At 41.6% G+C, this 24473-nt stretch overlaps 1 protein-coding gene across 1 annotated transcript in view; it reads right to left on the bottom strand.

Annotated features, from left to right (window-relative positions):
- Positions 1–4617: 4617 nt before the first annotated feature.
- Positions 4618–24473, bottom strand: part of trappc10 (trafficking protein particle complex subunit 10) — a 101383-nt gene continuing 81527 nt past the window's right edge. The window contains exons 14-23 of the mRNA XM_030427711.1: positions 22183–22712; positions 21827–21968; positions 21088–21246; positions 20486–20715; positions 19770–19870; positions 19433–19556; positions 18850–19014; positions 18457–18637; positions 12424–12618; positions 4618–6421 (exon numbers count right to left, since the gene is read on the bottom strand). Coding sequence (XP_030283571.1) covers positions 6174–6421; positions 12424–12618; positions 18457–18637; positions 18850–19014; positions 19433–19556; positions 19770–19870; positions 20486–20715; positions 21088–21246; positions 21827–21968; positions 22183–22712 — 2075 coding nt within the window. The 3' untranslated portion in view covers positions 4618–6173. The remainder of the gene's footprint in view (positions 6422–12423; positions 12619–18456; positions 18638–18849; positions 19015–19432; positions 19557–19769; positions 19871–20485; positions 20716–21087; positions 21247–21826; positions 21969–22182; positions 22713–24473) is intronic.

The following is a 24473-nucleotide window of genomic DNA, read 5'->3' as shown; positions in this document are numbered from 1 at the left end:
GATCAATGTCACTTATGTACAAAATGAATAGGAGTGGACCCAGGACTGATCCTTTGGGTACACCTTTACTTACAACGAGAGAGCTAGAGGTGCAGCCCTCTACCTGCACACACTGAAATGTTTTAAAATTGAAATGTTATGTTCTCAGATATGAGTGTTAAGCATTCGACTAAATAAATGTTTTAAGTTGTGATACATATCTTGTGTTTTTATGTTAATAGAGCTCTTTGATTGATTTAGTAACTAGTATCTAAAGTAATCAAATAAATGTAGTGGAGTAAAAGGTACAATATTTGCCCCCAGAATGTATTGGATTATAAAATAGCAGAAAATGGAATGCATCAAACTTGTGCTTAAGTACAGTACTTGAGTCAATGTACTGAGTTACATTCCACCACTGCATTTAACAATGTTGAAAGCAGCATCAATATAGATTTGTGGTCACTCCAGCTGCAACCCTAAAACCCCATCTGGTGTCCAATCTGGGTACATTTTGGGTTGTGTTATCATAGTTAAAGAGAGTTCTTTGGACGATTAACAGATGCAAGCACACTAGTTGGCTCATAATCACATGGATTAAAAAAAGACCCGCTTTTTTAAATTGTGTTATATAGAACAATTTGTATATCACAATATCGCTTCAACCAAAATGGTTCTAAACAAGGTGTTTTAAATATACAGTTTTTTTTACTTTAGTTTACTTAGTTCTCCCCCAACTAAACATCTGTACTGAAGAACCAGAGAACCTCTAAAGAACAATATAGGGGTTTAACAGGTTCTTTTTGCAGAAACAGTGCTATGTAGCACCCCAACCATCCAGAGACCACTGAAGAACCACTGAAGTATTGGTCTTGTTTTATTTGAGACAGTAAAGACATACTTTATTTCACTATTAAATTTCACATGAATTTTTACCCCACAGAGGGTCCCAACAGTATTCAGTTCAGTCAACACTGACTTATGTCGTCACTGCTTTCCTTAGTAACCATATAAAAAGATGCCATTTGATTCCTACACACACACCACATAATGCTAAAACTGAAGCCAGATGATCTTTGTTGAAGCGCCTCTGAATCTGAGACACTTGGACTTAAACAACTGATTTTTCACTGAACACATGATAATTCATCTTCTTCTGTAGTTGTGCTCAGATTTATTTTTTAAATTCAGAATATATTCTGTATATTTTGTCTTGCTTTTTGGCCAAAAGTTTGATCCCATGTCGAAATAAATACAAACTATCGAAATAGCATACAATGATATTTCAAACACGGTATTCTTAAAGCTTTGTGTTTTCACATTTGTCCTTTCCTTTATAATAAAGCAGCACACAAGCTGAGATCCATACAGAAATGGTCTGTTCTCAGTCTTAACCCTTGTGCCCTCCTCAAAAAAACTTCCTCTAACCACCTTCGTGGCAAAAATGTACACGCACAAAATCTGCCATGAAATCCTCATACATCAATATTTTTTCCGCTTTTTTTTTCCTTGAATCCCTTAATCAACTTGTTCCCTGATCAAAATAATCAAATGTTCATTAATTTTTTCAGGATTTTAACCCTTTAAATGCCAGTTTAATTATTTGAATTATTAATTATCTATAAAAAAAACCCACAAAAAATGTATTATTTTCCATATAATAAGTAGTAGGCTGATGGGGCTTTGGTGGTGATTAGAGTCTTTGATATATCAAAGATTACCAACAAAATTGATTTGATTGCATTAGTATATTTTATGTAGTAACAGATACTCCCTCTAACCACCTTCGTGGCCAAAAATGCCCCATTGACTTCCATTAAAACCACATTTTTGAATCTCACTACCATTACAGTATAAAACCATGCATTCTGTAATGTCAGCATGCCATTTTGAAGAAAACTAGTGATATTTGACATTTTTGATGTATTTCACCAGATTCAACCATTTTCCCATTGTAGGCCGATGCATGAAATTCTTGTATTTTTGCCAGTTATATTATGGAGCCGGGTGACTTCCAGGGCCCAGTGTGTGTGTGTGTGTGTGTGTGTGTGTGTGTGTGTGGGAAATGTTTTTAAATCAACATCTGATTCATCAGTGTGAACTCTTATTGTGCAAACTGTAACAACTTTGGAAATTTAGACAACAAAAAACAAAATAGAACAAATGAAATATGAACAAAATATGAAATATAAACAGAAATATCCAGGCATTGAATATACGATGTGTGTGTGTGTGTTTGAGAGAAACAGATACATGGATTGTGTGTGTATGTGTGTGTGTGTGCTTGTGTGTGCGTGTGTGTGTAATCTGAGGGTTAAATAAAATACAAGTTTACAGCTGCTGTTGAAATATCAAAGTTATTGTTTCTTCTTCTTCTTCTGGACAGAAAGGAGGTTTCAAAGTGTGTGTGTGTGTGTGTGTGTGTGTGTGTGTGTGTGCGCGTGTTTGTGGTCCTGCAGCCTGTGACCTAGTGTTCCCTACAAATGCACACTTGGTGGTGGAAGACCTCTTTTTCAGGCCTCTGCACAACCAGCACACACCTCTCCTTCTAGTGGAGCTGGTCAGTGGCGCAGTCAGGATAAGAAGTCTCATGTATGCCCAAATCTCTTGGGCATCCACGTCACTCCATCCTGACACTGAATGCCTCCCGTATAAGTTTGTCATTTGCAAAATGAGCTGGATCAGGTCAGGAGTGAAGAAAAGGTCAAAAGATGATGCTACATTATGGATTCTTGATATTGCATCTCCCATGGGCCCTGGCACCATGCCGGTGGGTGCCTGCATGTAGCACAGAGTCTCAGCATGAGATGGAGACCACACTTGCCCGTCCACTGACTTTTAGGATGGACAGGATCCTCAGTGCCCGCTTCACTCTCAGAGGATGGGTCAGAGGCATTCACAGACGTGGAAGACTCCAGCGAGCCTTCTGTGTCAGACTCCCCCTCGAAGATCGTGGTTTCCCCTGATGAATCCTGCAGCTCGCTGTCAGATAAAGGCTGCATGACCATTTCTAATGCCTCTTCGCTTCTGAAATGCCTTTTCATTTTTGCACCCTCTCTGCTCACTAATGAAATGACCCCTCAGACAAGTTGCATGTTTATCTTTGGCTGTGAAAGCAGCCAGGTGCATAAACACACTAACCGTTGTTTTTGCTTTGTTTTTGAGAACAGCAAAGCATGTTTTCACTCAAGCACCTTTTCAAAGACACATGAAACACATTCCTCAAAAGATGACCTTTTTTCACTCCTGAAGTGATCAGTGCATGCTTACAGATTCTCTCACACACACACACACACACACACACACACACACACACAGTCACTCTCTCTCTCTCACACACACACACACACACACACACACACACACACACACACACACACAGGGCCCTGGTAGTCACCCGGCTCCATAATATAACTGGCAAAAATACAAGAATTTCATGCATCGGCCTACAATGGGAAAATGGTTGAATCTGGTGAAATACATCAAAAATGTCAAATATCACTACTTTTCTTCAAAATGGCAAAGTAAGTAACAGTATCTGTTACTACATAAAATATACTAATCAATCAAATCAATTTTGTTGGTAATCTTTGATATATCAAAGACTCTAATCACCACTAAAGCCCCATCAGCCTACTACTTATTATATGGAAAATAATACATTTTTTGTGTTTTTTTTTAAATAAATAATTAGTCATTCAAATAATAAAACTGGCATTTAAAGGGTTAAAATCCTGAAAATTTATCATTTTGATCAAGGAACAAGTTGGTTAAGGGATTCAAGCAAAAAAAAAAAGCAGAAAACAATATTGATGTATGAGTATTTTATGGCAGATTTTGTGCGTGTACATTTTTGCCACGAGGGTGGTTAGAGGGTGCAAAATGCATTACAGGAAAATAAAAGACATGTCAGAATAAAAGACAATGGATTTCAAAAATTTGACTAAAAAGAAGAGTTCCTGCAAAAATCCATGCCACAAGCTGTAACACAGCCAAAATTATTGCTAAATCAAAAAAAAGTTGAGAAAAATGTACAAAAATGCCCGAGGAGGGCACAAGGGTTAAAGTACTGTACTACTACCATCCAATTTTAAGGTACTTGTATTTACATGCGTTATCCATTCTCTCTTATTTGTTGTTCTATTATTCCAATCCAATAAGTTTATTTGATAACTTTAGTTAGTAGTGTCTTTGCAGATTCAAAGTTGATCGGTCGGACTGGAACCCCAGGCTGCTGCAGCGAGGGCAATGCCTCTGCACATCTACAAACCAAGCTAATGGGCGCTCCTGTTGCACATTATTAAATTAATATTTTTTTATTGGCAATCTGTCAATAAATACTGACTCTACTGAAAAATGCTGAATATTGGATCTGATAATAAGCAAGACCATCAGTGTTGGACCTCCATAATGCTCTTGAGGCTGAAGGGAGCAAATCCCTGCAGCAAGGTAGAAAGTCTGAAAACAGAAGCCTGGAAGCTGTTCACCATTTTCTGACATTTGATAAGCCAAAATAGTAGATGTGTCACAGAGAAAATATTCAGCAGATTACCCTACGATGGAGACTATCGTTAGTTGTCATCTCTGTTGTGTGAAGAGAACTCCTTGCTAACATGCTGTTAAACACCACACAATATGTCAATTCCAATCATTTTTTAATATAGTTGGCAATCAAAGAAGATTTTGATTTGAATCATTATTTACAGATCAGTATGTACAGTGGTCAAAGAGGAGCAGGAGGCTGTAGTCACTCTGTGTGTGCACCAGGGGGAGGAAGGTAGGGTCAGGGGTGGGGAGGGCAAAGTAGCTGACATTCATCCTTTCAATATATGAATGAATAAATCCAATCATGACTTATTTCATTCACCTATTCAACCCCTTACGGTATGTGTGCATAGCTTGGACACAGATTTGGCGATACGCACGCACACACGCACACTCTCTCACACACGCACACTCTCTCACACACACACACACACACACACACACACACACACACACACACTATAAATAAACGTATGATGTACATGAACAAACTATTGATAGGTAAGACAATAGACAGACAATCATGTCCACTGGCTGATCCTTGTTTAAAAGTCTCACCTCATAATACACATAGATCCGCACACATACACAAAACTACAGCTGAACAGATACACACGACACACACCACTATCCTTAGCCTCTCATGTCATCAATGCTGATATATCTGAGAATTTAGTGATGATGTTTGCATTCAAGTTTTTAGATTTTCCATTTATTTATCCATATAAACCTCACAACAGAAATGAGTTTATGAATGAATATAACATATGAAAGATCTATAATTTTTGTCCTTTTTTGTTAATAAAAGAAAAGGAGCCTAAAATCCAGAAATTATTGGCTGAGGCTTTATTTATCAGTAAAGCTGGCAAATAAACTTTGGATCTAGTATTTGATTCATAGACTGACAAGTACTTAATTAGCTTAATGTTGGAATTGTTGCATTCAAAATGTTTCAGAATTAAATCTTTATCTTAACATTAAATTGGAACTCTTTTCACTTGGCATTACAGCTGCCTAAATGCTGGGCTTGAGATCATTTGGGGCACAAACATAAGAAACATTTGCATAGACTGACACTTAAGACAGTCTAGCTTCCTGTTCTATTCAGCTGAGGAAACAGCTGTGTAATTCAGTGACTTGAATGTAATCATCACAGTAAAGGCTCAAATGTAAAAAGTAATGACAGCCAGAGAGGCACGGGAACAGCCCTTGCAGCTAAGCACACACTCAGTCAACATTACAGTGCTTGAGTAGCTGATTGAGGCATACAACATCTAGGGCTTTGGTGCATCATGGGACAATCAGGTTTGTTATTCTTTAGTTTGAGGGAGCATGACAGGCGCTGATCTGATCGATCAGTCCATTTATGCATATATCCAACCAATGAGCTATGTACAAAGTATGGCAAAGAAAAATCTTTATTTAAATTGTATCAGCAGATGTCATTGGCTTATCACTGTGTCTAGTCCCTAATGTCTCCAATGATGTCAACGTTTCATGCTTAAGGGTGGGTCCATACCGGCAACCTGCAGAGGTCTTCAACATGGACTCATGGACCAGATTTGCCACAGAGTTTACACTCTGCAGAGTCTGTCCAGGGCCAGGGGTCAGTTCTATAAGAAGGGGGGCGGCTGGTCTTGCCACCAGGGTCATGTGGCGTTGACCTCCATGATGTGGTCGTCTGTGGAGGGCAGCACCAGGACCTGCTGCATGTTGCTGTGATTGAACACCTGTCCTGGGCTGAAGGGCTCCAGACGTGGCATAGCCACGCCTTTCTGCTGCTGGTCGCCACTGCCCACAGAGTGCACACTGCCCCGGCTTCGAATGCTCGCTGTGTCCGTCTGGTCATCCAGTGTCTTGTCAAGCAAGGACAGACTGTCATTCTCCACACAGCTGTCTGAGGAACAAAGATCAAGTTATTGTCAGAAGGCCATTTGCTGTGATAATAAAAATGTTCATAGTTTTCTTGTGTTGTCCTAAGGGCTGCCACTAAATATTATTTTCAGTATCAATGAATCTGCTGATTATTAAAGATTATACAAAGAATCATTTAGTTCAGTGGTCCCCAACCGGTCCGTGGGTCGTTTCGTACCGGGCTGCAGAGAAAGAATAAATACGTTATTTTATTTCCGTTATATTGACGATCATACTCGGAAAGTTGTTTTATTTTGGAAAACGGATTCTCTTTTAACAACATCCGTGTCTTCCTCTTGGCGCGCTTGACACGTACCTGTTTCAGTCACGGACCGGTATACCCTAAGACAGTGATTCCCAAAGTGTGGGCCGCGGCCCACACTTTGGGAATCACTGCAGGTGGGCCGCGAGAGGTAATTTTCTATTTTGTAATTAAGTTTTAAGTTACCATTAAATATTATTAGTTAAATATTTTGATTTTTAAAATTAATCACAACTAACAAAACAAAACCATATGATTTAAATGACCTATTATTCTTCATTTATCTGACCTATTTTTAAGCCAGAACTTATCTTATATTTCATTGTTGACGGGGGAATTTTAATTGGGGGGATACCTCCATAGACGGATTACCGCATGGCCAAAGTGCCCCAGAGCCAATTAAAAAAAAAATATTGGAATGAATGTGGTTTTGAAAATGAAGTATGATAATAAAATCATTTGAATGTTTTAGAAATTATAAGATTAAATCAGTAATGTGTGATGACACAATGACGTACGTCCTTATGGGGTTCTTTTCTATAATAACTTCCCACGAATGTAATAAAACAATGAATAATGGTCGTGGTGGTTGTTGTTTGTTTGTTTGCAGACATACCTACTAATACTGACCGTGGGTGCAAAATCCAGCTGCTGACTCTTCGCTATCACACAACGGATCTCTCTCTCTCTCTCTCTCTCTCCCTCTCTGTCTCTCTCTTACTTGTTTTGTGGCACATGAATATCTAGTTTAAACAGATTTAGTTCTCTGCATAAGCAAAATGCTTCTTGGAGGATCATCTCTCTCTTTCTCACCTCTGTCAGTGCTGAACCAAAGAAGACCTGACGCATCACTACCTGCCAAGTCTATTGATTTCCCCCCTCCACTCAAAAACGTGTTTTTCATATTGTTCCTACTCTTTATGGTTGAGTTTCAAGCTTTTGGGATGCCAAATATTTGCATATTTCTTGTTTCTGGAATTTTTAATGAGGGAAAACATTTTAACAAGATAAGGGCCTACTTAACTTGTGTGTGAAAAACTATATCACTATACCTATACTATATACCCAACTGCGTGATGAATGCATTCATTGTGTCATGATATTTTTTAAAAAAACTAAATAACACCAAAATGTAAATTTTAACCAGTTTAATTATACATGTATCAATATTCATATCATCGCGCATGGTAAACCGTAATTATTGCATATTCACACACGATTTTAATAGAGAAAACTCAGAACAAGAAAATTAACAATTAAAAGTAACTTATTTGATTATAAAACATTTTATTTTAACACTTAATAATATATAATGAACAAATAATAGGCTAATAATCAAAAAAGCTGGAAACGAGCTGATCTAAAAAATAAAAAAAAGAGCCGTTACGATCACTGGTCACAGTCTCTGCAGATAACCGCTCCTCGCTCTCCTCACACAGTCACCACACACGGGCTTGTGGCATTTCAAGTGTCCGACGTTTGGTTCCGTTTGCAGCTCTTTCGGACCGGCACTGCCTCCGTCTCCGTGTCTGCCGCTGCTGCGGTGGTTGCTTCCGCTGCTGCTCACCTTGTGCCGACTGCCGCGGCCGCTTTCTCCTCCATGTATTCTGCCCTCAGCTCCTCTGCCAGCTGCTGCAGGACTTTCCTCCGGGCTCTCCTGCTGCTGGTGCTCCTTGAATAAGATGCGGGCATTGATCCCAGCCAGGTCGAGGATGTTATAAAAGACCGCCACCGGCCATCTTCCTCCGCCTCTGACGGAGTATGCCCTCACATCTGGTCCGTGTCCTCGCCGTACTTGGTGTTGTTGTGTAAATCACAGACTCTGGTTTTGTCTTCGCCCCACTAAAGGTGCCCACAGCTGTGTGCACGGTGCTCAGGATGCAGACATTCTTCCTCGGCTTTCCCTGCTACACAGTCAGAGTCGCATCACTTCAGCACTAAAGCACCTCGGACAGCTCTGCTTGCTGTTTCACGGGGGGGGGGGGGGGGGGGGGGGCTCCGGTTAGAGACAAGAGAGACAATGAAAGTAGCAAACCGTGCGAAAAATGCAACAATGAAACCCCGCGAAATGATGTGCGGTCATTATGACCGCTTATGGCCGAAATAGGTAAAACATATATTTTCTTTTTTTTGTGTGTGTAATTTATATGAAAACTATTCTAAATTAAAATACAGACACTTTTAGAAAAAGGGTTAGAAGCAGTCTCTAATGTTTGCATTTTCTTATTTATTTACACTTTTTTCTAATCGTTTTCACTGGCGGGAAAGAGTAACAATGGATCGGTGGCTGTCAGGAGTCAAAAGAAAAGCTGTTAATGAGTCAATCTCAACAAGTGAAGAGGGTCAAAATGAAAAAACAAAAAGAAAGGCTCATCGAAAGTATTCAAGTGAGTACCTATCGCTTGGATTTACGAGTGTCAGACCAGAAGACAGCCCGCTGCCTGTCTGTGTGTTGTGCTCAGAGGTGCTGGCAAACGAGGCACTGAAACCAAGCAAGCTCCGTCGCCATCTAGAAGCAAAACATGGACAATATTCCTCAAAGCCTCGAGAATTTTTTGAAAACAAGCTGAGAGAGTATCAGAGCCGTAGAAAGGCAATTGAATCCACCTATGTCACTGGGAGTGAAAACGCCAAGGCAGTGGAGGTTTCCTACCGAGTGGCAAAGCTGATCGCCCAGACCGGGAAGCCACACACCATCAGGGAGGAGCTGATTTTACCTGCTGCCAAAGAGATGGTTGGAGTGATGGTTGGAGAGAAAGCAGCTAAACAACTTGACGTGATTTCTTTGTCTGACAACACAGTCAAGCACCGTATTGACAATATGGCTGAAGATGTACTTAAGCAGCTAGTGACCAGAGTACAAGCAAGCCGTTTTTATGCTCTCCAGATTGATGAGTCCACGGACATCGCAAGCTTGGCAAATTTAATGGCATATGTCAGATATGAGTATGATGGAGAAGTACACGAGGACTTTCTGTTTTGCAAACCGTTACCTTCACAAGCTACCGCGGAAACCATTGACACTCTGAATGAATTCATGGTTTCAAGTGAAATAGACTGGGCAAAGTGTGTGGGACTAAGTACTGACGGAGCTCGGGCCACGGTGGGGAGACTGACTGGAGTTGTTAAAAGGGTCAAAGACGTGGCTCCGCTGGTCACAGCTGTCCACTACAGCATCCACAGAGAGGCGCTGGCCACAAAGACGATGCCTGCGGATGTTAAGACTGTTTTGGAGGAAGCTGTGAGAACAGTCAACTTTATCAAAAGTCGGCCACTGCAATCACGCCTGTTTGCCATATTGTGCGCGGAGATGGGGAGCGACCACCGGCAGCTTCTCCTGCACACTGAAGTCCGGTGGCTTTCACGTGGCAAGGTGCTCACTCGACTTTTCGAACTGCGAGACGAAGTCAGGACATTTTTCGTGGACTCCCGCTTTGAACTGTCAGCTCGATTCTGTGACTTCAAGTGGCTGTGCAGGTTGGCGTATTTGTCCGACATTTTCAGCTATTTAAACGAACTCAATCTATCTCTCCAAGGAAAAACAGCGACCATGTTTCATGTCTACAGTAAGATAGAAGCCACCATAAGGAAGCTCGAGCTGTGGGACCGAAGAGTGGGTCGGAACAACAACGAGTCCTTTGACAATCTGTGTGATTTTGTCACCAAAGAGAAGAGGCAGGTCCCGGCCTCCGTGGCAGGTGCAATCAGAGAGCACCTGAAAACCCTGAAGATGCAGCTCCGGGAATACTTCCCTGTGCTCAGCGAGCAACACAGCTGGATACAGAATCCATTTGCCCCCCAAAATGAGGATGCCATCGCAGGTCTCAGCTCCAGGGAGCAGGACAGCCTCGTGGAGTTATCTTGTGACACTGCTCTGAAACTGATCTTCACACAGAAGCACTTGGCACATTTCTGGATGCATGTGTACCCAGAATATACTGATCTGTCTAACAAGGCATTGATGTTTCTGATGCCTTTTACAACCACCTATCTGTGTGAAACTGGATTTTCAGCACTTGTGGCTTTAAAGACAAAGTACAGGAATAAACTGGATGTTGGACCTGATCTCCGCCTAAAGCTGACATCTATTCAGCCAGACATCAAGACTTTGACAGCTGCTATGCAGCAGCATCACCCCTCTCATTAGGTGAGTTGCAGTCGACACAATGTAATTTTACCCAAAGTGTGGCTCAGAATCAGTATATCGAGATAAACACAGAGACTGGACTAAGTCTTAATGTTAATGGGTTAATGTCAAGATGGACTTGTGTGTGAAATAGCACTTTGGTTTGCACCGTTAAACGGCCCAGTTATGATGGATTGTAAATAAGAATTCATGTGTTGTAAGAAATTCAAGTATTGTTCTGATTCAAAGTTTAAGTAATGTTTTGTTTTTTTCTCCTTCATGTTGTTATAGGGCTGCTTTTTTATGTATATGCCTACGCTTTTTATTCAATGTCAAACAGCCAGGATACGGCCTTGAAAGTTTACTATGTGTTACTATTAGTGTCCTACATTAGGTGAGATGCAGGTGACATAATGTGATCAATATCCAGTGTATCCATATACTGTTTGCAGGTGGTCTCCTTAATGTTAATTAATATTCTGAGAGAGAGAGACACAGAGAGAGAGACACAGAGAGAGAGAGAGAGAGAGAGAGAGAGAGAGAGAGAGAGAGAGAGAGAGAGAGAGCTTTTGTGCCGTTGAACGCCTAAAAATATTACACGGCAGCCCAGCTGTGATGGATTATAGTAACTGCATGTGTTGAAAAAGTGCATGTGTTGGCCTGATTCAACATTCAACTTTCAATTTCTGCCTGTTGTTTTTTTTCAAATTGATATTGGGTTGGATATTGTGAAATTGTATTGTATTGTAAAAGTATTTTATTAGTCAGTGGTGAAACAGCCAGGATATTGACTTAAAGGGATATTCTGGTGTAAATTTAATCGATTTAATCGGGAGATCAAGTTTGCAGCTTGCTTGATCTCCCAAGGGGGGGGGGGGGGGTCTTACTCGGTGTCACGGTGTGTTAGACCATGGATTAAATTTACACCAGAATATCCCTTTAATAATTTCTTACATTGGTTACTGTACAAATCGTTATGTGCATGTAGATGGATTATTAATGTGAATGTTATTGCCATAGTAACGTATTGCTCTGTTCATGAAATAAAAGAAGATGTAATTCATCTTAAGTCTTGTGTGTTGATCAGGGTTGTTGGGTGGGCCGCGAGAGATTCTCAGATTTTAAAGTGGGCCACGGCACTCTGAAGTTCGGGAACCCCTGCCCTAAGAGATCAAGCTAGCTGAGATTAGTGGAAAACAAACATCTTCGGAGAGCTACTTTGCAAAGAAAAAAGGAAACGGCCCAAAGATGAGACGGAAGAAGAGGGTGATGGACAACTGTATTGAAGTTGGCTGTTAAAGTGGCTGAACTGCCGCTGCGGGGACGGTGAGTGGACAACTGCTATCATTTTATTACCGTGGAATCACACGTGCACATTTTGTCGTACATGAAACCGGTCCGTGGTGCAAAAAAGGTTGGGGACCACTGATTTTGTTTATACAATTTAATAAAATGAAAATGGTTTTCCCTGCTTTCAATGCTACATGCCATGAGATGACAGAAAAATAAGAAAAGGATGCATCACCTTTGGTTGCAGGAAGAATATGTTCCCTTACCAAGATAGAAAGATCTGTGGTTTCACTCTTGGGGGTCTTACCAGGATCTGGTTGGATGGCGACTGCTGCAGTGTGAGGCATGTACTTCAGCACTTTAATCTTGGGGAAGGGCAGGTGTCCTGCAAACAGAGGCATCACCTCAATCTGCACCTTGTGGGTGGCTCTGGCCGCCACAGGCATCAACACCATCCCTGAACTCTTCCCGCACACCGCCCAGTTACTGCTGCTGTCCGCCACTGTGGACACACACACACAATTCTATGATGACTGTATATATGAACATATACAAACTTAAAGAAAAGAAATTAATCCACAAAGTGACCTCAAAATATTTGGGCTTCTGTGGAAATTGATAAATATTAAGCCTTTTCTTATTTTGAATTTTGTCTGCAAATGACAATTTTCTTAGATTATTTAATGATTAACCTTTTAACTTTTTTTTCATTTAGCAGATTATGTGGTCTACTAAGTTTCAAGGTTTTTTTATTTGAAGAGAGTGTTTAAACTTGTCAGGGTAATTACTATTGTACTATCTTTTTACGCTAGCTAATTAATTTGATGTCAGTTGACTAATCAGTTAATCCCCAAACCCATTCATATGTTTTTTTGTTAAAGTTGCAACAACAAACAAAAGCAAAAGTCACTATACAGAGACACTTCTCTCCTCAGGCTGTGAATATCCGCACTTCATCCTCAAGACTGCCATAATAAAAGGCAACTCAGTTTTTTGACATTTTCATCCCGGTGACAGGTATTAACTTAAGTTGAGACTGTTTACGAAAAAAAGTGGAACAACACATTTTTGGGTATTTGTTGTTTTACTATTTTCCTTTTGTAGGAACCCGGCCCATGCTGTACTTCTCGCAGTAGGCCCGGCTGTGGGTCTGCGTGACCTCCCCCCTCCTTGTGAACCTTTTGTGTCCTTTATCACGAGGGTCTGCTTCCCCTTTTCTAATTCTCTCCCCTCTCAACCTCATGACAAAATCATATCTTATATCATAAACTGTGACTTCCCAACAAAAGCCTATCTGTGGACTAACTATCCCTTCACCCAATTTCCGGTTAGAAGGACAAGAGCCATACGTCAAAGATAACCACCAGCATCTGACTGTCCCATGTCACCGTGAAATCAAGGATCGTAAAAGAAAGCCATAAACATTTCCATACCAGCAGAAGTGAAAACAGTCCTGATCTCTTTCCTAATTCAAGAAAGATACCAAGCCATAGTCTAACCTTTGCCTTAATGATATATTTTTCAACAGCTGGACCAGACCTACGTTTTGATATGTTTGTAATCTTCCTGATGTAGGATGAAATAATACCTGAATAAGTGATGTAGCCACAGTGCCACCTTGTGGTAAGCTTCGGTATAGTTCCCAGAGGACTTTCTTAAGTAATGTAATCCATAATCTTGTTGATCTATACTTTTCTCTTTACTCCGATATATGTTTTGAATGTATAAGTCAGCACCGTATGAACAGGTTTGAGCCATCAATGCTGGCGGAGGTTATGTATCCGTGTGTGTTTCATGTATTATAACTGATTATTCCTTTTTCCTATTAAGCAATTTCGTTTATTTGCTTTTATTCAAGTAACCGAAAGGTTTATGTAAAAACCATTGTGGATTTAGGTGAACAGTCAACCGCGATCTTAAAACTTTCAGAAGGATAGTTTAATTCAGCAATAATTGATAAGTCCGCAATTAGATCTGTGACATCACCGGAGGAAGCGACTGGCCAAGCCGCTCCTCGGACCCGCCTACTACTAAGCCTTAAAAGAGGACACATCGTGTCCCTCTTGCTCTTGTTCACTCTTGTTTTTTTGTTCTTACAATTTTTTCTTGCACTCTTGTTTCTCCTGCTTTCTCGTTTTTACGATCGTGTTTTTCCCTTGTTTTTCTTACTTCTATACTTTTTGCTACGCCGCGTAACTCTTTTATTTTTCAACATTTGACTCCGTGCCTTGCTTAGTTTTTGCGACCTGCTCTGAAGAATCTGAAACACTGGTTGCATATTCTTCCAAGTGATGATTTTCGCTTTTGAGAAAACTTTTATTTTGAAAACTTAGGCAAGGGCGAAATTACTTTCTTTCCTTTTATATATTACTAAAGTATCGTATTCACATTCAGAAGAAGCCATTTTTGTCTATTCTTGTATTTAGTGACTAAGGACGATTCGCCGGCCAACGTTTCATCCTTCAGTTATTTTTAAACAAGAAATCCGTTAATAAGTCAAAGCTAAATCTTCACCACTCCAAAGAGACTCTGACTAAGACGCTGATCAAGTATCAAAAGTCCGGTACAGAAATCGAACTGTTCAAGAAGCCAGAACAGCACATCCAGTGGACCAGAGAATTCAACGTCCAGCCGAGCCCGCCACGCACTCAAACGGAATCCCGTTGGGCAGGAGAGTGATGTCACGGGGAATCCCACCGTCATCGGCCTGCGGCCAAACAGCTGTTGCATCTACAGCTGAGACGAGAGAGGATCAGAGGAAAATCCGCAGACGTCCCCCTCAACAACAAGTAGGCTGAAATCTCTGCACACAGCTGGAGTCACAAAGATCAGAGTTGGTGTCTATAAAGCTTTGACTTTTACTTTATAAACTCATAGAAAATGTCTCATATCGTACCGTTAGGATAGGAATTACTCCCGTGATTTGTGAATGAACGGAGTGTTGCACTCAAATCCACCATCGTTTCGAAGTCCGTTGTTCAATAATTTACTCCCACAATCTTCACCTTTTCTGTTATTTGTCATTACTCGTTTGAATTATTACCTTATATCATTTACTCTGCATTTATTTAGTCAATAAACATATCTAACCTTATGATGTGTCTGTGCACGTTTAATTTGAAGTGGAAAATCGATGGAGACGTGGAAAGAAGTCATTGCTTCAGAATAAGAGATTGATTTAATTGCTTTCAACTGTTTAAGCCAAACTTGCACAGTTGAATTTGAATAATGTCCTTCGGATTATTCAAACTAGCTTAACAAACGAAGGTGGTGTCCCGTATAAACTGTAATTAATTACCAGTAATTAATTAACCCTTTTCTATCAAGTGTTAGTCTCCTACACTTTTATCTTAAAGTTTGTTACATGAGGATTCCTTTTATACGTTTTCATTTGATCATTTAATCAACTAGTGCAGTGCCCGTAAGAAATATGTATTCCTATAGAAAAGTGGGAGGTTAAGTAGCTTTTTCATGGATGGCCAAATGAGGCTGTGTTTGAAGGTGGGACGTCAGGGATATTTAGGTTTGTTGTGAAATCCGATATTCCAGGGTATAATTGGCCGTTTTTGACTATTTTTGATTTTGCCATTATATTTCACCTTAAAAACTATTTACCTTGCCTTGTTTGGTGTCATTATATTCAGCACAACCTCACGTGTGCCTGTACAGTTATTTTTTCATTTTGACAAACTTTAATAACACAAAGGACCTTAAAGAGGCACTATGCTGACTTTAGTCAGTCGATGAAAAAGAGACCCAGGAAGCCACAGTCAGAGGAACAGAAGAAGAAAAAGGAGCTTGACAAAAAAAGAGACCAGACACAAGTAAACATAGGACGAGCTTTTGAGGAATGGCGTCAAGTGAGAGACTTGGCCTTGTTGCTGTTGAAATTGTAAGTAGCCTTCTATGGGCACAGAATACTGCCATAAATCGCGCGTGCGCAATAAAACATCCGCGCGCGCAAATCAGACATCCGGGCGCACAAATCAAACATCCACGAGCGCATTTATTTTCCCCGAGCGCTTTTCCAAGCACTGGCAAGCTATTTTTTATCCTGCATCTCTGCCCCCTGGAGCAATATTGTGGCCTGCGAGGAGAAAAACAGCTCGAGCATGCACAGAGTCCGCTCGCAATACTTTTCCCTGCTCGCACGCGCGCAGACTGTTGCTTGCGCAAGTCTCCTCTCCTCCACATTGTATCCCCGAATAATTGGTTGAGCGTATTCGCCAATCGGATAGCAGGGTACGGCAACACCACTAGGACAAATGGGACAAACCACACAGCCCTGAATGGATTGGATCTGGAGCACACATTCATTTAAGTTTACTAGTGATTAAACTTATAAATAAATGTGTTGCTCCGGCCACAGACTGTAGCCATACAGGCTCCAGCTCTTTCCTTGGGTCAGTCCGAGCTCTCAATGGTCAGGCTCGAACAACTCTGTCCAGACGTGCTGGGTTAAGAAAAAAAAAAAAGGTGTTAACAGGCAGCGAGTGCTGTCAGCAAACACAGCGACATCCATAAATCAGCATTTCATTAAGAACATGCAGCCAAGCAGCGATTCGGATCGAAAACATTAATAACCTTGAAACAGACCCGGCTTCTAATTGAGGCTGGCTTTTATTTACTCAAACTTGTATCCAGACCCGGAGACTTTGATTTGCACGCGCGGACGTTTTATTGCGCGCACGTGAGTCTCAATACGCACGCGCGATTTATGGCAGTATTCTATGCCCATAGCCTACCCTTGGATGAACTTTGTCTTTGCAACATGACTTGATAGTCTTTTGAACAATGTGTTTGCTTGACTGTTTCATTGTGAGCCCTGTATGTGTTTAGCTTGGTTTCTTGATGAATAGCTCGCTAGTTAGCGGGTGTTTAGCGTAGCAGTCACTTGCTACCAAACACGTTTGTTTGCGTTCTGAATCCAGGTTCTCATTGTGTATTTAGATATGTAGATCGGTCTTCGAATGTCGCATGATTTGTCGCCTGTATCATGGGATATGTCCCACTGTTTAGCCGGACAGCTTCTTTGAAAACAGATGCACATGGTAACGTAGTAGCTGCTAGGTGGGCGGGGGAGGCTCGTCAACAAGTCTTTACGACAGTGTGAAATATCTGCGCCGAAGCTGTAGGGGGAGCCCTGTAGCGAAAAACGTAAGCACAAATCTGGTGCAAAGCTAGAAAACAGCGAAGGAATCTGGTCTGGAAACTGCTACTGCATAGTCCGGCTTTAAATCACAAAAAACATAAAATCCGAGTAAATAAAATTTAGATTTTTTACTGTGAAAACCACAAATATGTTTAACGAACTATTTTTATTACTTATAATGCAAATATATAAATTGCTGTTTGCTAAAAAAAATTTAAATTTACAAAGTTGTACGTAGTGATATGTTTCCCACAGCTCCTTCCTGCCTGCTGAAAATTCAGCAGTCTCCTCATTGTTTTGACTCATTAAACAAAAAAAACGACTCCACTACACACTAAACTAAACACTACATAACACACTAACAATACACTCCAAACACGCTTAATGTCACAAATCTCTCAACTCTCAAAACTCGCTATCTCTGTTGCTGTCATCGTCCCTCCGACAACTTCCCCCCGTTCCTAAGCAACCAAATCACGTAGTTTGCCCTTTAATTTTGTGATTGGTTGGTGGGGTGCCTTTTTCCACCAATAGGAAAAGGAGTAGCACAAAGCAAACACTAACTTGCTTCGTGAGGGAAGCCCGTTTTGACCGTTTCTTCCAGCACCAAACGCGCAGTAAACATGACCGCAATGTTCGCGAAAAAGCGTGGCGGACATTATTTATCATACCGTTTAAAAACTGGTATATAATTTGAAGGCAGCTCCAACACATACGTCGGAAATGAGATTCAGAGAGGCTGCGGCTTGCTGCTACGTCATCTTAGATTGGTCACGTGACGCACTGGCACGTCCGTCGACTCAGGAGGTCGACATTGCCGACTCGTTTTTAGATAGCAGGTGAGGCGGAAATAAGTGGACCCTCCGAGGCGGAAAATCGGTGGAACAAAACAGACCCCCAATTTGCCGGCCTGTGTCAAAAACCGCGGACCGAGCCGCCAAAAGGACGGGCAAATTGGTGGCTTGCTGCCCTGTCTAAAAACGGCCAATATCACAAATAACCAGAGCTAAAATAAATTCTTAGCAAAAAAAATAAAAAATGTTTTCATTCACCTTTGAAAGACTTTAAATATAGGTTACTGAATAAAACAATCAATAATAGATTTTCACTGCATCACTGCTTTTATTGATCTCAGAATTTGTTCATCCTTTCAACAAACCCAGATAATAAGGTGTTCTCCTCACATACCTTCATACATGAGTTTTGTGGTTTTGAGGCTGTCAGTGTCAGTCTTGCTGTCCTCTGCGATCTCCCCTTCTGCAGGTTCAGTCAGTCGTGTCATACACACCTCCAGCCCGCAAAGTAAACCAGAGCGGCAGTACTGCTCACCAGCAGGAGGCAAGATCTTAGCTCGCACACTGTACAACGTCTGACAACATAAAACTGAGGTTATTTATGTAAAGAACATAGATGACTAGAACTCGAATAATAGTAGTTTCTGAATGATTTCATTCAACAATAGCTTTACTGCACCATTTGCAATTTTTCCTGTTTGATATCTGAGCTATTTTCAACACAATTACAGCTCCATTCAAACTCTGAACGGGAAAAGGAACCAAATCAAAGTTAACATTGACTTACCGTGACTCTCTCGAGCTGGAACTGGTAGTAGAAGGGTTTGAAGGTAGAGATGTCTTGGTTGAATGGAGAGAAGTCAGCAGAAAAAACACACTGGAGACAGGAGGGCAGGTCGTCTTTCCACCTCACCTCCCACAGGCAGAACACACTGTGCTTACTGCACAAAAGCTACACACACACCAGATAAAGCATATATTCATGGACAATTTAGTTTTGAGATGTAAACTGACAGAAAGCCACACTAATGTGGATTAATTTGAAAATGTTATTTACTTAACAAAACTAGCTCCTCCTTAACTCCCATCAAATGGTAAAGAGTATGGTTGAATGGACAGATCATGTGGCGATACTCTGTCAGAATTGGCAAATAACAGGCAATTTCTTTAAGAATACCTTCACATGGAAGTATTCTAATCAGATGCCTGAATCATGTCAGTTGGCTACTTCCCAGAGTTCTTGACCATAAATGAAGCGTGCAACATAAATCAACTGGTAAATTGAGAGCTTAATCTTCTGGCTCAGCTCCTTCTAGAAGGCTTCGAAGGCTTCGAAGGCTTAGAACGCTTCTCTTTTTTTCTCTACCCACCTGTTGCGTTTTAGTGTTGAGGGATTGCAGCTCCAGTAATGCGTGCTGCTTCTCTGTCAGCTTCACTTCTGCCAGTGTGAAGTTTACATCCGACACATTTTGCACACACACCTGGATGTACTTCCTGCGGGTCAGGGAAGAAACTTGCAGGTCAGAAGTGTGTATGAGTGGGTTGGGGGATGCACATGGTAAAGAATGACAGAAACATTGCTAGTTCAACATTACAAGATGGGACCATCTGGGGAAAAAAATTAGGAAAGGTACTGTATAAAGTGGTACTGTAAAAGCGATGTTTCTTATTTGTGACACAGACTTTGCTTGGAGAATGGAGACACACCTGTTACCAGCAGAAAGCAGTGAGTGTTTGGTCTTGAAGGGGATGTAGAAAGTCAGAGCAAGCAGCGTGGAGTAGATGGACCAAGGACAATCAATAGACATCTGAAGACAGACAAGTTTCATGTGACAATCAGACAGCTAATTACTCAGGTTAAAAGGCGTTAAAATTTTGAGGGATGCAACTAATGATTATTTTTGTTACAGATTAACCTGTAGATCATGTTTTTGGTTAATTGTTTGGCCTATAACATGTGAAAACTGTGAAAAACGTCTTTTAAAATATTCTAAAGCCCAAACTGACTTGATCAAATGTCTTGTTTTGGTCATCAAATAGTTCTTAATCCCAAAATATTCAATACTCTATAAAGTAAAACTAAGAAGAGCAACACATTCTCATTATTAAGAATCTGGAAAAAATGTAAGTCACGTTGTCGTTTTGCTTGAAAAAGGACTTAAGGATAAATTGATAATCAGAATAGGTGCAGACTGATTCTCTATCATTAGACTTAAGTTTAGTGTAACCATTAATTGACAAATCATTGCAGCTCTAAACAAAAAAACAAAAAAAATGAAATTCAATGCATTGATACAATATACTGTATAGATACCACGCTTTTAAATCAAAACATAACGAGCTGCAGCAAGAGAAACGAGGCCTCCATCACAATTTCCCTAGATAACTGCAACTAAAAGTGTGCATTTGATTGAGACCCTCACCCTCTGGTCGATGGCGGTCATGGGTGTGTCAGGGTGACTGTAGCTGCGTGGTCGGTGGCGGACCTCTCCGTTAGTCAGCCTCTCATTGGTAGACCGGTCAGTCCCGGGCGGAATGACACACAGAACCTCCAGCTGGAACTCCAGAGTGTGGTAAGGAGGGGTGGGGGGCAGGCTGATGCTGGTCACCTTCTCAGAAGACTGGATTGACAGGACGCTTTCACCCACCAATTCTGAACTCAAGAAAGTTGCAGAAGAACTTTAAAGCTGAACATATGTCAGTCAATATTTTTTAGGCATGCAAATACTTGGCTGTGGTCAGCTTTCTGCAGAAGCCTGATTTAACGGACATTATTGAACATTATGCACACAGGGACATGGCTTCATTCAGCTGAGTAAAGCAGTTAACAGAGGTAGATTTATGCTTGAGAAGCTGGATTCTGTGGTCATGTTGGTAGGTAACCAGATTTCAAACATAGTGTTTGGAAAGAATGAAAGTAGAGATGGATTGTCAGAAAAAAAAACTATTTGCATTTATTATTGAAAATAACCAAAAAAAACCCAAACTGTAATAATGGTCTATTTCTAGGTTACTGTGTACCAACCAGCAGCAGGGTTGCTAATGCAGGCGGTGCAGCTGGTGGAGGGCAAGATGGGCATGGTGTCCGTGTTGCTGAGCTGCAGAGCGTCTCCTTTCTTCACAGCGTAGTGACCTGTCAACAGAGTGAACTTCACCCTCTGAGGGAGACCGGCTAAAAGCGGCTCTGGAAACAAACACAACTACAGTGAGCAACACACACTTACACACATGATGCAATGTGGTTTATACACAGTCATAAACATGATATGGGGCACGACCTGACAGGCACGCTTGAGGAGCGGTTCACCATTACTCTCCTGCCTGTCAGGTCGCAAAAACCTTCTTTTTCATAAACTCTGTGTACACAAACAATGTTCTCAATGCTCGTGTTCATGTGTAGAGACCCTGGTGATGCTACGAGCAAAGTTTCATGTTGTGTCGCGCCTTCTAAGTGTTCTAAAAATAGCGATGTTGATGCTAGCATTTCCTGCCCCGTGCACTCCCGTTCAAAATGAACGTGCCCAAAACCGAAACTACGGTAAATCTTAAAAGTGGCTATTTCGTCGTAATTATGCTTTCACACGAAGGTTTGACTCATATTCAATCCCAAATAAAGCCTTGGTTGCTTTTTGGAGAGAGTTTCGCTTTAAGTAAAAACATGTGTTATTTTAGTGTTTCATGAAATGAAGCAAGCAAACTTGCGACTGATACTACAACCTCTGATTTGATGCATTCCTGTTACCCAAAATATAAAAGATTCAGACCTGAGGAAGGCTCCACGGTGAGCTGGGGCTCCTGAGAATAGACTTCATACTGGACTGATGGGTAGATATGAGGCAGCACAAACTGCACCCGACCCACTGTTGCATACAACTGACGCAATGTGTAAGTACCTGGTTGTCCACTCTACAGAGACAAACAGAGAAAAGAGCGTGGTATGGCATAAAAGTTAGAGAATAAGTATTATGAAACAGATAAGCAAGCAGAAAGAATGAAAAACATTAGAACAAACATACATTTCCAACCTCCTTCTGAATGTCAAACACTACAGCTAGTTAACCCTCTCTGAGGGTCGCATTTTCATTATGTAATTTGAAGCAGCAAAAAAAGTGTCTCTTACAGGAGCTGTGAATATGATGTTGTTATTCCCAGGCTGTAATGTTACATCCTGCACTTTCAGCATCTGTCCTCCTTCCTTTATGGCAACAGCAGGAGGGCTGACACAGTTGACTGTATCCAGTGGTGAGTTGCTGTCATGGCGACGCATGACCAGATGAGTGTTTTTACACACCACTCCAGCAGAGTTGAGAGAATTGTCTGAAGGACTCCTGTCCTGAATCTCATCCAGCTCTAAAGGAGGACCAGCAACTGAGAAGGGGGGAGCTTCTGTGGAATCAGCCTGGAGAAACTCTACTGTCCCTGGGTTTGTTTGTCTCTGAGCTACCTTGGACCTTCCATTAGTCCCTCCGCGCTCCAAGTCAAAGTGAATGCTGGCAGCTAGTTGCTGTATGCGCACTGACACAGGCATCAAACATCGTAGAGTGAGTTCCACCTGCAGGACAGCTCCAGAGTGCACTGAGGCTGTGGCCGGACAGAACTGTAGCCGTGTGAGCTGAGTGAAAACACCCATTCCGAGGGTCACTTTGTGAGCTGAGGAGGAAGAAAACAATATGGTGTTAATGAAGTACAGACTACTGTGGATGTTTACAGCTAATTAATGACTATCTTATTTATAATGCACTATGAGGTGAGCTGATGTAAGAAAAAATATGGACAAAGTTGGAGAATGCCCCATCATAGGAGTGGAGTGACGTTTTCCTCCAACGATTTTAATATTGAGACACTTTAAAGTGCATAAAGACTTTTACAGGGTCTGGGCACCTGCTAAAGCAGTATTTCTCAACAGGGTGGTACTGCCCCCCCAGGAGACATTAAGATAATGTCAGAGGGCTTTGGAAGCAATTAGGGATGTCCCAATCCGATCTGTAGGATAGGCAATTTTGAATGTGGACCCAAGCCGATTTTTTACAATGATTTTACGTCAGAGCACAATTCGTGGCAATTGTGGAACGCAGACGCGCACGTAACGTTAATCTGGCAAACCTGTGGATAAAATGTCTGCAGTGTGGAACTAACTTAAATTAGAAAGTGAAAGCAGTCCAACGGCGACATGTAACATCTGCTATACGGCCGTTTCGCGGAGCTGCATTTAATACTACTAATTTGAAAAGGTATATAAAAACAAACACTCAGGCGACTTCCGGCGGCGCCATGTTCGTGTAGGACGCAAAGTTTGAGCTCTGCTAATTAACCACCCTACCAGACGACATTTCAACTAAAACTCGGCAAAAACATGCCCAACGACACCGCAAAGACAAACGCTTAGTCTCTCGAGATATCAATTTAGAAACAAAGAAGCGGAGGAAAAGTCGGTAGAAACAACTGACGCTAACAAGCCTGCTAAGCCTGACGCAGCTAGCACTAGCAAAGGTGCTGGAGCTGCGTCTAAAAACATGGATGAGATTCTGCAAGCTATCGTCCAATGCAACCGAGAAATACGGGAGGATATTATGCAGATGAGGATGGATGTAAAGGAATTTAAAGGCCAAACCAAGGAATCATTCACAAGACTTGAAACATCAGTTGGAGGTTTGAGTGCACAACTAACGAAGCTTGAGAAGAGGGTCGTTGACGCTGAGGAACGTATAACAACTTCGGAGGAGACCACCGCGGCTCACAGGAAAGCCATCGGCTTCCTAGTGCAACGTGAGGCGTTGTGGACCGGTGTGAGGATCTTCAGAACCGGGCGGGAAGGCAAAACTTAAGGCTGTACCAGGTCCCTGAAGGAAGTGAGGGAAGTGACATGGTGGCCTTCATTAAAAAACTACTGCCGAAGGTGCTGACCGACATGCCGCTAACTGAAGATGACATCAGGATTGAGCGGGCACACAGAGTGCCTATGCCGAAACCGAAAGACAATGACCCCCCTCGCTCCATCGTGATTAGGTTCGTGGACTACGCGGTGAAGGAACAGATCCTGCAGCGAGCCTGGAAACAGCGCACAGTGAAGATGGATGAGAGGCAGATCTACTTCGATAATGACTACTCACCTGAGCTGCAGAGGAAACGCGCTCAGGTCAGATACGTTGTTAAACAGTTGAAGGACAAAAATATTAAAGCAAAGTGCATGTACCCGGCTCGGCTGAGGATGACGGTGGACTCCGAGGAAAAAACTTTTCAAACGGTGATGTACGGTGGCCCAGAGGTGTCAGGCCAAATACAAAAGTCACAACACGAATACAAAAGTCACAACACAAATACAAATGCCACAACACGAATACAAAAGCCACAACACGAATACAAAAGCCACAACACAAATACAAAAGTCACAACGGAAGTGACCCATAACTG

The sequence above is a fragment of the Sparus aurata genome, chromosome 9 (genome assembly GCF_900880675.1).
Source record: "Sparus aurata chromosome 9, fSpaAur1.1, whole genome shotgun sequence".
Classification (NCBI taxonomy): Eukaryota; Metazoa; Chordata; class Actinopteri; order Spariformes; family Sparidae; genus Sparus; species Sparus aurata.
The sequence above is the reverse complement of the archived record's forward strand: the minus strand, read 5'-3'. Positions and strand labels throughout refer to the sequence as shown.